Raw genomic sequence first — 13,530 nt, 5'->3', positions numbered from 1 at the left:
CTAGAATGTTGTGATACTGTGTACAGGTGATGACGTCTGCGCTGAGCAGACACGCAGAGGGTTGAGACGGCGCATGTCTAGTCTGCTAAATGCTGACTAGGTGTCTTTTGCTAGTTACTGTGTTTTGAAACATTTGATGTTCACACAGTATCATTTGTCACGGTAAAAATGAGGTTCTTCCCTGGGACACATGGATAGTGCGTCCTTTGAAATTTTAACACTTCAGGGACGAAAGACACAAACCTAGCAACATCACTTGAAATGCATGATGACTCATTATTCTAATGGCACTACAGTACAAATACTAGAGATGTCCCGATCCCGATCATGTGATACGAATCAGGGGACAATATTTGCCTTTGTTAACTGAATGCAGGTTGGCTGATGAGCCCAGCTGATCTTAATAAGAAATTCAGCTAAGTAAAGCACCACTAATAACAACCTTTCAACTAAAGTGTTGATTACTAGCTGGAAACTTCCAATATATTTGCTAGCTGGCTGTAAGTTTCAGTACATGCTGTTGAGACTAGACTAGAGATCGAGTTTATCAATACCATTAAGGATATTTTCTTGATGCTAACAAATATCACCAGTGACACAATAATGTGGTCATCTGTGACGACTATAGCACTTGGCTTTCAGACACAACAACAACAACAACAACTACTAAGCTTTTAGTTTCTGTTATGAAAATCAACAACGAAAATGCAGGGGATTGGACAATCACAATATTAATCACTCGGACTTAACATGACGTTAATTTATTTGCACAACCCAGTCTTTGTAGTTATATTTCGGCATTGCAACCACAAAAGAACAAAAAACTGATGAGATCTACTGTACTTTCTTTACATTTAATTCTGCTATCAAACCCTACTGTTATAGTAGAGAATAAACTTGATTGCATCACAGAAAGTTTATCAAACAAATCAAATGTTTAATCAAGCATTTTACAAAATAATCGCTGCAGACACACACATGGTCGGATTGTCTTCCACAAGATGATGAAAGTGATATTTTTAAGAGCCATTTCCTTCGACGCATTTTTGTTTTTCGCTGACTTTATCATGTATGAGCCACTTATTTCGGGACTTTATGAAAGCTCTTTCTTATCTCAATATTTGAACTACCAGAATGTCTAAGAACAGAACAGCAATACGGCATTTTCTGCTCAAACTTCACACTCACTCTCACTTGTTTTTAATGCTATGCTCAAGCTGTTTGACCATTGTGTGGATTAAACCGTGAAGAAGAAAAACCGATGTGACGTCATATGAAACCCTCATGTAAATGGTGATTAAATAATATCTAATAATACCGTACATTCCATTAGTAACTAATTTTGTTTTAAATCTGTGGGTCAATAAAAAATCAAGATTGTGGGTCAAAACTGGTCCTCTGGCTCATTTTGGGCAATCCTGGTTTCTTTTAAAAAGGGGTCATTATGGGTGTTTTCCTACATTTACAGAGCCTCACCTTATGTTACAGAATTATTCCAAAATGTAATAAATTATTTTTTCTTCTCAAAATTCTACAGACAATTCCGCATTAAGACGGAAAAGTTTTTGAATTTTTAATTTATAGATGTATTTAAGAAAAAACAATAAAAAATCACTTGTATGTAAATATCTACGTCTTTGGCAGCAATTACAGCCTCAAGGTTTTTTTTATTACGACGCCACAAGCTTGGCACACCTATCTTTTGGGCAGTTTCGCTCACTCTCTTTGCAGCACCTCTCAAGCTCCATTAGGGTGGGTGGGAAGTATCGGTGCGTAGCCAATTTCAGATCTCTCCAGAAATGTTCAATCCCTGGTCATGGAATGACATGCAGAAAGATCTGAGGCTACCAGAATTGATCACTTTGGGTCCATTTTAAAAGATCGAGAAACCAGTTCTCTTGGGGATTTTACTTGCTTTTAAATGTAATTATTACTTAATCGTTTTAAATTATTTTTTACTTCTTGTGGTATGGCTCCTGTTGTTCTGTTGTAATTATTATTATTGTAACTTTGTTTGGGCCGCCCTCTTTGTCAAGTCGCTCTTGAAAGAGATTTTAATTAAAACTAGTGTGGGTGCCACTGGAAGCAGGTGCGTAAAGTATCTTGCTCAAAGACACAATGGCAGTGACTCGGATGGCGGAAGAGGGGATTCGAACCTGGAACCCTCAAGTTGCTGGTACGGCCGCGCTACCAACCGAGCCACGCCGCCCATTTTAAAAAGAATACGGCGGCTCACCGGCTATGGTGCACACTTCCCGACTCCCGAGTGATGCAATGCTTTGGTCACCACCTACATTTGGCTATTGGTGAGTTACTACAGCCTGATTTACAATTAGACCTAATTGCTTGAGAACCTCTATCTTTGCTTGTAGCTACTTTGTATCGTGGGTTTGTCTCTGTGCGATACAGAAAATGACTATATTGTGATATTCGAGTTTTCGTTCTCACGCAGTTGCTTTTAGCTGCGGGCATTACCCTTCAGGCTTTTATCACTCCTTCTTGTCTCTCCTTCTCAATAAAACAAGCGCACCTTCTTACATACGTATACGCCCTCGCGGAGCAGAAAGGTAGCGGCATGGGTAACGTTAGCTGTGGTGCGAGTGGTAATACAAGAGAAAGAAGGTGCAACTCTGGTAACAAATGAAGGAAGAATTCATTCCCAATAAAAACAGCAGGGAGTCAGTCCATCATCTGGCGGTGGTTTGGCTTCAAGTGGGAATATGTCGAACAGACAACCGTAATATGTCAAGTGTGGGGCAAAAGAGTTTCTACAGAAAGTAGCATTACTGCTAATATGTAGCATCATTTGAAAAGTCACCTGCTAGAGAATGAAGAGTGCTTTAAACTCTGCATGTCAAAATGTCCATTCGGCGCCCCCACCAACAAAACATTTCCACATCAACACCGTATGAAAAAAATAGTCAACAGAAGGAGATAACGTCCGCAGTAAACTACCACAAAGCGAAGGAGATACACTATTTGATTTCCTATTATGCAGCTCATTTGTAATTGACAGTTATTGAAATATCTTGTGTGACATCATGCACTTCCTGTTTTGAAATGACATGAATGTTTGTGCCAATGCTTAATAACTGTTTAATAAATACAGTTTTGGTCAATTGACTTAGCTGTGATTTCCCTCTCTGCATGAAAATGTAAAATGAGCCTATATTAATGCAGTATGAACAAGAATGTTTAATATAGACACATAGACTCATCATGCTGCTGTGATTATATCCATCAAGTGTTCATTCAAGACTAAGGCAAAATATTGAGATATATATCATGTATCGTGATATGGCCTAAAATATTGAGATATTAAAAAAAAGGCCTTATAGCCCAGCCCTAATCTCATCAGTTCATGTTCTTCAGTTCTGTTAGTGACTTAGCACAGCAACTAGCGATAGCTCCTGTCTGCTGCACACTCTGTGTTGCTACTCCCCGGGTTGAAAGTGACTGTCCGCACAGCCTTAATGAAGCGGCTAAGTGGCTGAAGCGTAGTTTCAAACTGAAAAACCATCGGCTTTTACCACACTTAGCAAGTCGAAGCTCCATCTATCTCTGCACACAAGCATGAAACTATAAACCTAACGTTAATGAAAACAAACTGCTTTGACATAGTAACATTTGCAAAACATAAAAAAACATTTTCAAATTCTTGATTATGTTACATTCGAGCACCTGAACGAGCCACTTGAAAGCTGCGAGTGCGGGCGTAAATCTTTGCCAATTAAAGTTGTAGTGGGATCCATTACTTAATCTTCATGGCCCACAGAGAATCGGGTGGTAATGCTAATAAGTCCCTTGGCTTATTTTGCTTGTTGTCGAAAGCTAACAATAGCATATCGTAATACTGTTGCTGCTGCTGCTTCCTCCACTAGACTACCAGGGGTTTGGTGGGGGGAATCGATATTACTAAATCTAAAAAACATCGATTCACAATGGGGCTTCCGCCATTCGAGTCACTGCTGTTGTGTCCTTGGGCAAGACTCTTCACCCGCCTTGCTGCAAGTGCCACTCACACTGGTGAATGAATGTGTGTTGCAGCAACCCTTTGTAATAAAGATTCCTAATCTAAATGGGCTGTTCCTGGGTAAGTAAAGGTTAAAAACATATGTATTTTTACCCAGCCCTACTTGGCACACTCATTTGCTTAGTTTAGTCTCTTATCACACAAAGCTAAATATTTTGTTGCAATAGCTTAAAATTTATTTACCTACATTGCATCTTTCATGCACCAAAGTATTAAAGTCGCTCCCTGCTAGTTAGACGTTTATTAATTTAATTTGTCAATAATTAAAATCATTTATTTTAAATAAACTGAACAGTTATGTTTCGACTTTCATTCCCTTGGTTTACCAAAAATAAACCAAAGCGGGACCTTAAAACGTATTAAACTGTGAATAAAGTATATTGTTACGATTCCTAATATTGAGTTGTGGTTTGGTACAATGTTGAAACACCACAATAACTAATTTGAGATAAACTAATAGCAAATGAAAGCTACGCTTACCTAGTTTTAGACAAAATATTTAATAATCTAGCTGCAAAACATAAATTTGGTATCTGTTGGAGCGGCATCAAAATATATTTCTAATTTTAAACATTGGGATACATAGCTTAAATGGTTTATCATAAACTGTAGATAGCATTGCACCAATGCTATCTATTCATATCTTAGATGTTAAATGTGCAATCCTTGGAGGAGCTTTCTATTAGTGATTGTGCAAACAAAGAAACACAATTGGGGTCTTAATGGATCAGTTAGACTACAGCTAGCAACAGCTATTCTGAAGTTTAACAAAGCTTATCTTTGACATTTAAAAATGCTACTTACGAGATCATCATAGCTCTTTAAATGTTGGTATAGTTTATTGTTATTTGAAAGAAAAGCTTTCTTTTCAGTTTGCTCGTTGCCAGGATGTTCAAAATGGGGGAGATTTAAAAGGAGATAACCTCGAATACAAACAGACCTCCCTCCCCAACTAACAGATACCAAAAAATAGTACACATCTGTCTGATTTTGCAATTCATAACAGTCCCAATAGAAACACAGGATTACTTTATACTTTGTATTAAGTTTAGCGTATGTAATAATAAATATTTTAAACATTAACTTTATTTTTTCATCTATGGCGTCATCCAAGCAAAAATGGCGGATCTCTACAATGGTCAAGAAAGGTCATTAATGCAAACGCCACAAGACAATGGTGTAATATCTGTGACATGTATGTCTGTGTGCCCTTAAGACATGGTGCTATTGTGTGAGACGTGTGCGAGAGTGGCAGTGTGAACAAAGTCTCACAAGAGTTTGGGTGTCTGTGCGTTCAGTGTTTAAACGTGATTTGTGGAAAACAGCAGCCTTTGTGCCTTTTGACTCCGCTTGTTACAGCACAATTACAAAAGCCACAATAAATACGAATGCCACAACACAATTGTAAAGCCACAACAGAACTTTAAATTACAGAAGATGCGGACGGACGACACAATGGAAGTGAAAACGATGCAGCGACGCCTCGACTTCCGGAACACAAGGAGAAGTGATAAAACACAGACGGAAAGCGATAATCGATAAAAAAAACAAGTAAACCGCAGTTTTGACCCGAAGAAGGAAGGGTAGATAAAAATAAATCTGCGTCCCGGGAACGCATGGAATTCCGGAAATGCGCGTCCTTTCTGATTTCAATGCGTAAAAAGACACAAAAGGTGTGTTAACGCCAACAGGGTGCTGTGTGATATTGATAAAATATATATCCCAATAAATATCACAATATAGCATAGTTTTTATTCAAATTATATATTTACACGATTGCTGTCAAACGATTAAAATAGTGATTATGGCAGTACATTACTTGCGTGCGTGATTTAAATCAACTTTAAAAAGGCCCTGATATTTTGACACAAATTTCATATTGGCAGAATCCATCCATTTCCTACCGCTTGTCCAGCCTAGCTCAGCTGCATTCGGGTGTCAGAATGTCATACCCAAACGTTTTAAAAATGTTTAACTTCAATGCACATTGTTTATTTGTTCAAAAATTAACAAAACCCCGTTTTGGTGTGTTTCAAAGTGGAAAAAAAACAGTCACTCATCTTTGCACCGGCAAATCCATTGGTAACCATCCATTTCTACCGCTTATTCATTTTGGGGTCGCGGGGGGCGCTGGTGCCTATCCCAGCAACAATCGGGCGGAAAGCGGGGTACACCCTGGACAAGTCGCCACCTAATCGCAGGGCGCATTGGTAACCAAGCGCAGTTAAAAGGAGAACTACCATTTTGGGGGGGGAATTTTGCCTTTAATTCACAATCATTATGGGACACAAGAAGACAGATATTGTTTGAATGCATTCTGACCCCATTTTTATGATTTGATGGGGTCCCTGGGACCCCATTTTGAAAATGTACAGCTTATGGCCATCACGAAGCCAGAGATGAAATGCTAGCGGCATTGAGTGAGTGCCACTGTATTAAATGACATTGAAACTAACCTGCCAAATTCTAAGTTTGTTGGCATTATTTGCCATGAAAGTGTAGATGTGGCGTTTGTTTTGTTTTTTAAAAGACTGATGATCTACATACAGGTGAAAATCCATGCATCCATCCATTTTCTATCGCTTGTCAGGAGAAAATAATCAATTCAATTTGTCATATGCATGTATGCCCTGGCACACCATTATCATCATTTCATTACCGAAGCAAAAAACCTTTTACATTTTTATACTGAAATAAATACACCTACAACTTATTAAATGAAAATTTTGAAAAAAAAAAAAATTTATATATATATATATATATATATATATACATACATACACATACACACACACACACATATACCACATATTATACATATATATATATATGAAATACTTGAAAATATATACACCCCCCACCACCCCAACCCCCGAATCAGGAGGTCTCAGGGTTGGCAAGTATGTATACACTATATAAAGGAAATATGGAATGTGAGATATAACAGGATTATAAATACATTTATCATTTGTTTTCAAAAAAGATTAAAAAAAAAGTGGTACCCCAAAAATTTACCCTGGGACCCCATTTTTATGATTTGATTTTATAATTCCTAGCGCCAACACTGCTGCCCTAGCAAGTATTACTAACAAAACTCAACAGAGCAAAAATATAAACAGTCCCAAATGATAGATTGCTTATGTACTAAATAATTTCCTGCATGGCAAACTGTTGAATGTAAACGCTGCAAAAATAATCTGAACTCCTTCAGTTTTAATCTGAAAATGCTGTTTCAGTCTGTTCAGGTGACAAGATTTTCACACAAAACATGACTTGAATTAATCTATCCATCCATTTTCCTACCGCTTGTCCATTTTGGGGGTCGCTGGAGCCTATGGTTTGATTTTACTCTGAATTGCAAATCGCATTGTAATGTGTTCATTTGTCCAGGACAGTGGTTCTCAAATGGGGGCACCTGGAGATACTTGAAGGTATGCCAAGGGGTATGTGAGATTTTTTTTTAAATAATCTAAAAATATCAACAATTAAAAAATCCTTTATAAATATATTTATTGAATAATACTTCAATAAAATATGAATGTAAATTCATAAACTTTGAAAAAAAAATACATCAATGCAATATTCAGTGTTGACAGGTAAATTTTTTGTGGAATGTTCCATAAATATTGATGTTAAAGGTTTTTTTTTTTGTGAAGAAATGTTTAGAATTAAGTTCATGAATCCAGATGGATCTCTATTACAATCCCCAAAGAGGGCACTTTAAAGGCCTACTGAAACCCACTACTATCGACCACGCAGTCTGATAGTTTATATATCAATGATGAAATATTAACATTGTAACACATGCCAATACGCCAGGTTTAGTTTACTAAATTACAATTTTAAATTTCCCGCTGAGTTTCTTGTTCAAATCGTTGCGGAATGATGACGTGTATGATGACGCGTGTTTGTGACGTAATTGGTTGAGCGGACATTTTTACCCCAGCACCACTTACGGCTTAAAAGTCGTCTCTTTTCATCGCATAATTCACAGTATTTTGGACATCTGTGTTGCTGAATCTTTTGCAATTTGTTCAATTAATAATGGAGACTATAAAGAAGAATGCTGTTGGTGGAAAGCGGTGGATTGCAGCTGCCTTTAGCAACCTAAACACTGCCAGTGTTTCTTTGTTTGTTGTGAAGCTTTAGCGGACATGTTTCTCTACCACATGTCAACCAGCAAGTTTTTGGATGAGAAAATTGTGATATTAAGTCGCCTCTTACCGTAGACTTGTGCGGAGTTAGCGTCCTCCTGCAGCAGCTGTCATTTTGGTTCCTCGATTGGCTTAATTCTTTCAGAGACACTGGAGGTCACCGCACCCCTCCGACTTTCAGGTATGACTTTATAATCTAACTAAAACACTATTAACACAATAAGTAGATAAGGGATTTTCCAGAATTAGCCTAGTAAATGTGTCTAATAACATCTGAATCGCTTCCACTGCACTCGCCTTTTTTTTTTTCTAGTGCTTCACTCTAACTTTACTCATCCACAAATCTTTCATCCTCGCTCAAATTAATGGGGAAATTGTCGCTTTCTCGGTCAGAATCGCTCGCGCTGCTGGTGTCTATGATTGTAATCAATGTGCAGATGTGAAGAGCCCTCACACCGGTGACGTCACGCGCACATTGGCTTCTACATCCGGTACAGGCAAGGCTTTTTTATTAGCGACCAAAAGTTGCAAACTTTATCGTTGATGTTCTCTACTAAATCCTTTCAGAAAAAATATGACAATATCGCGAAATAATCAAGTATGACACATAGAATGGACCTGCTATCCCCGTTTAAATAAGAAAATCTCATTTCAGTAGGCCTTTAAAGGCCTACTGAAAAGAGATTTTCTTATTTAACGGGAATAGCAGGTCCATTCTATGTGTCATAGTTGATCATTTTGCGATATTGCCATGTTTTTGCTGAAAGGATTTAGTAGAGAACATAGACGATAAAGTTTGCAACTTTTGGTTGCTAATAGAAAAGCCCTGCCTGTACCGGAATTATGTGCGCGTGACGTCACTGGTTGCAGGGCTCCACACATATTCCCATTGTTTTTAATGGGAGCCACCAGCAGTAAGAGCAATTCGGACCAAGAAAGCGACAATTTCCCCATTAATTTGAGCGAAGATGAAAGATTCGTGAATTACGATATTGATAGTGAAGGAATAGGAAAAAAAAAAAAAAAAAAAGCGACTTTAGTGTGAGCGTTTCAGATGTAATTACACACATTTACTAGGATAATTTTGGAAGATCCCTTATCTGCTTATTGTTTTAATAGTGTTTTAGTGAGATTGTAAAGACATACCTCGAGGTCGGATGGCTGTGGTGGACACAAAGTGTCTCAGAGAGAAGCCGAGGAGCCAAGCTCACAGCTGCCGCTGCTGCAGGACGACGAATAATCCAATGATTTCTCCGGTAAGATATATATCACAATTTCCCCATCCAAAAACATGCGGGTTGACGTAGAGAAAACATGTTCGCTTGACCGCTCTGTGTTAAAGCTTCACAACAAACAAAGAAACATCGGCTGAGTCTCGGTGCTAAAGACAGCTGCAATACACCGCTTTCCACCAACAGCATTGTTTTTTATAGTCTCCATTATTAAATGAACAAATTGCAAAAGATTCAGCAACACAGATGTCCAAATTACTGTGTAATTATGCGATTAAAGCAGACGACTTTTAGCCGCGAGTGGTGCAGCTGCTAATATTTCCTGACAGTCTGTGACGTCACGCATACGCATCATCATTCCGCGACGTTTTCAACAAGAAACTCACGGGACGGCGTGACGCAGTGGGAGAGTGGCCGTGCGCAACCCGAGCGTCCCTGGTTCAATTCCCACCTAGTATAAACCTCGTCACGTCTGAGCAAGACACTTCACCCTTGCTCCTGATGGGTGCTGGTTGGCGCCTTGCATGGCAGCTCCCTCCATCAGTGTGTGAATGTGTGTGTGAATGGGTAAATGTGGAAGTAGTGTCAAAGCGCTTTGAGTACCTTGAAGGTAGAAAAGCGCTATACAAGTACAACCCATTTATCATTTATTTAATATTGTAATTTAGTAAACTAAAAAGGCCGTATTGGCATGTGTTGCAATGTTAATATTTCATCATTGATATATAAACTATCAGACTGCGTGGTGTGTAGTAGTGGGTTTCAATAGGCCTTTAAATGCCTACGGGAGTTTCGTCTTCGAAACGTCGTGTAATGATGACGTGTACGCAAGACGTCACAGGTTTTTAGGAAGTATGAGCGCTGCACACACACACAGAGCTAAAAGTCGTCTGCTTTAACGGCATAATTATTTAGTATTTTGGACATCTGTGTTGCTGAATCTTTTGCAATTTGTTCAATTAATATTGGAGAAATCACAGTACAAAGATGGAGTTGGGAGGCTTTAGCCTTTAGCCACACAAACACACGGTGATTCCTTGTTTAAAATTCCTGGAGGTGAAACTTTCCTATGGATCAGAGCGCGGTCAAGCCAACATGGATACCTACCAAATGTCAACCAGCAGGTTTCGGTGAGAAAATTGTGGTTAAAAAGTCAGTTCTTACCGGAGAAAAGCTGAGCTTGTGCTGTCCATAGCTGCCGTCAACTCCCCTGAGACACTGCGCGTCAAGACACCCGTGGAGACACCCTTCTGACTATCAGGTACTATTTAACTCACTAAAACACTAGCAACACAATAGAAAGATAATGGATTTCCCAGAATTAATCAAATAAATGTGTCTAAAAACATCAAAATCCGTCCCAATGCAATCGTGGTTTGTTTTTTTTCTAGTCCGTCGCTATCAATATTCTCAAACACAAATCTTTCATACTCGCTCAAATTAATGGGGAAATTGTCGTTTTCTCGGTCCGAATAGCACTTTTTGTTGGAGGCTAAATGATAAATAAATAAATGGGTTGTACTTGTATAGCGCTTTTCTACCTTCAAGGTACTCAAAGCGCTTTGACACTACTTCCACATTTACCCATTCACACACACATTCACACACTGATGGAGGGAGCTGCCATGCAAGGCGCCAACCAGCACCCATCAGGAGCAAGGGTGAAGTGTCTTGCTCAGGACACAACGGACGTGACGAGGTTGGTACTAGGTGGGATTTGAACCAGGGACACTCGGGTTGCGCACGGCCACTCTCCCACTGCGCCACGCCGTCCCATTAAAAACAATGTGAATATGTGAGAAGCCATCACACGGGTGACGTCATCGTCTGCCACTTCCGGTAGAGGCAGGGCTTTTCTCTTAGCACCGAAAGTTGCAAACTTTATCGTGGATGTTCTCTACTAAATCCTTTCAGCAAAAATATGGCAATATCGCGAAATGATCAAGTATGACACATAGAATGGACCTGCTATTCCCCATTTAAATAAGAAAATCTCATTTCAGTAGGCCTTTAAGTTGATGATTACTCCTATGTATAGAAATCTTTATTTATAATTGAATCACTTGTTTATTTTTCAACAAGTGTTTAGTCCAGGGGTAGGGAACCTGTGGCTCTGGAGCCAGATGTGGCTCTTTTGATGACTGCATCTGGCTCTCAGATAAATCTTAGCTGACATTGCTTAACATGATAAGTAATAAATAATTCCACTGGTAATCACAGTGTTAAAAATAACGTTCAAATTATAAAACATTCTCATCCATTTTAATCCAACCATCCGTTTTCTATCGCACCTGTTCAAGATGTCGCATTAATGGTAAGAAGTATTATATTCATTATTGGTTAACTTTAAAATAAAAATGTTGTTCAAAAGAATAAGGGACTTATTATACTCTAAAAATGTTGGTCTTACTTAAAAATGCACGCATTTAGTTGTAATCAGTGTTAAAAAATATTATATGGCTCTCACGGAAATACATTTTGAAATATTTGGCTTTCATGGATCCCTCAGCCAAAAAGGTTCCCGACCCCTGGTTTAGTTATTTTTTCTAACTTTTTTTTCAAAATAGTTCAAGAAAGGCCACTACAAATTAGCAATATTTTGCAGTGTTATACAATTTAATGAATCAGAAACTGATGACATAGTGCTGTATTTTACTTCTTTTCAACCAAAATTGATTTTTTTCTGATTAGGGGGTACTTGAAAATTTCGCAGGGTGTACATCTTTGAAAAAAGGTCGAGAACCACTGGTCCAGGATATGCGTGGTTCAACACGTCACAGGAAGATGATTACAACTATGAGACAGCACTGCGTCACTTTTTTTGCGTGAAGTCAAAGCCATGTGTTGTCTTACCTTGTCCAGCTCGTCGTGCAACTCCGACAGGGTGGGTCTGATGAGCTTCTCCCCGAGTGGCGCGGCGGTCTGCCGGTAGAAGTCGATGTTGGGCACGGCGTCGATGGTGTTATGGCCAAAGGTCCTCAAGTAATATGTGTTCGTGTGGGTGTCATAGTGGTAGTGATGCTGGCCGCCTGTGGATGAATGCAAGCTGGTCTCGCTCATCACCGTGTCCCCGTTCCGCACCCCCTCGGCCGGCGCCGTGTCCGGGGAGACCGGACTCCCCGCTTCGCTCGGGTCCGCAAAGTTGACGACTCGAAACCGTCCTTTGGCTTCCTCGCCGCTGGTCCCCGGGTCCTCCGGAGCCGCACCGGGAGTTGCCATCTCGCTCGACGGGACAGTGGTGGAGGCTTCGGAACTCGGCGACTTATCCTCGACAGCCGCCGCCGCCTCCGCCACAAGGTCCACCTGGAAGCGGCTCTGGCTGTGCGTGGGACCCGGCATGTTGTCCCCGGCGTCGGGCCTGAGAAGCTCGCCCTCCGCTGTCGCCGCCGCGGGAGGTGGGACCGACGGCGCTGACATGGCACAATCAACGCACAAAGTAGCGGGTGAACCGTGTTCGAGAACGGCACGTTAGGCCCACACACCGATCCAGAAGTTGACTACCGTTCTCCCAACTACTTGGTTTAAAAAAAAAAAAAGCCGTATGTTGAGTGGCGAAAACGAAGCCGGGTAGCTCGACACAAGAGGCTGAAAGATGGGCAGGTTCAGCCCCCTCCTAAGTTTATTCTTCTACAACCGCTATTAAAAAAAAGACAATATTAGTTGGTTTTCCCCAAGCTAACGGCGGCCGAGCTCCAGTCTTCCCGTACTTGGGGCAGGATGCTGCTGTCGACCTTGCCGGAGCTCCTCCTAGCTTCCTGGAGCCTCCCTCGCTAGTAATATACGCTCCGCGATGGCATCCGCGGAGGGTGGGCTCGTGTGTCATCGCGAGATGTCGATGTTCGCGTCTCATCTTTCAAGCGCGCGCGAGTGGGGGTGGGGTCCTATGCAGCGCCGGAGAAGGGGGGGAAGGGGATGCCACGAGAAAGCGGTTATTGAACTTCAAGACGCACAACCATTACATTTACTGTTAAAATACTGTTGTTGGAGTGTATTCAAATATTCATTAAAAAAATTTAAAAAGGAAAAATAACAGGTAATGAAAAAAAAAACAGTATCAATGGATTAGTTTCCGACAAAGTTTAGAACAGACTCTGTTCTAAACTTTGTCGAA

General features: G+C 40.2%; 1 protein-coding gene across 1 annotated transcript in view; it reads right to left on the bottom strand.

Annotated features, from left to right (window-relative positions):
- slc12a2 (solute carrier family 12 member 2) overlaps window positions 1-13,193 on the bottom strand; it is a 118,479-nt gene extending 105,286 nt beyond the window's left edge. Inside the window, exon 1 of the mRNA XM_061876884.1 lies at window positions 12,273-13,193. Within this exon, the coding sequence (XP_061732868.1) occupies window positions 12,273-12,836 (564 nt within the window). The 5' untranslated portion in view covers window positions 12,837-13,193. The remainder of the gene's footprint in view (window positions 1-12,272) is intronic.
- Window positions 13,194-13,530: the final 337 nt, after the last annotated feature.

This window comes from Nerophis ophidion, linkage group LG17 (genome assembly GCF_033978795.1).
Source record: "Nerophis ophidion isolate RoL-2023_Sa linkage group LG17, RoL_Noph_v1.0, whole genome shotgun sequence".
Classification (NCBI taxonomy): Eukaryota; Metazoa; Chordata; class Actinopteri; order Syngnathiformes; family Syngnathidae; genus Nerophis; species Nerophis ophidion.
Note: the sequence above shows the minus strand (reverse complement) of the source record. Positions and strands in the feature narration are given on the sequence as shown.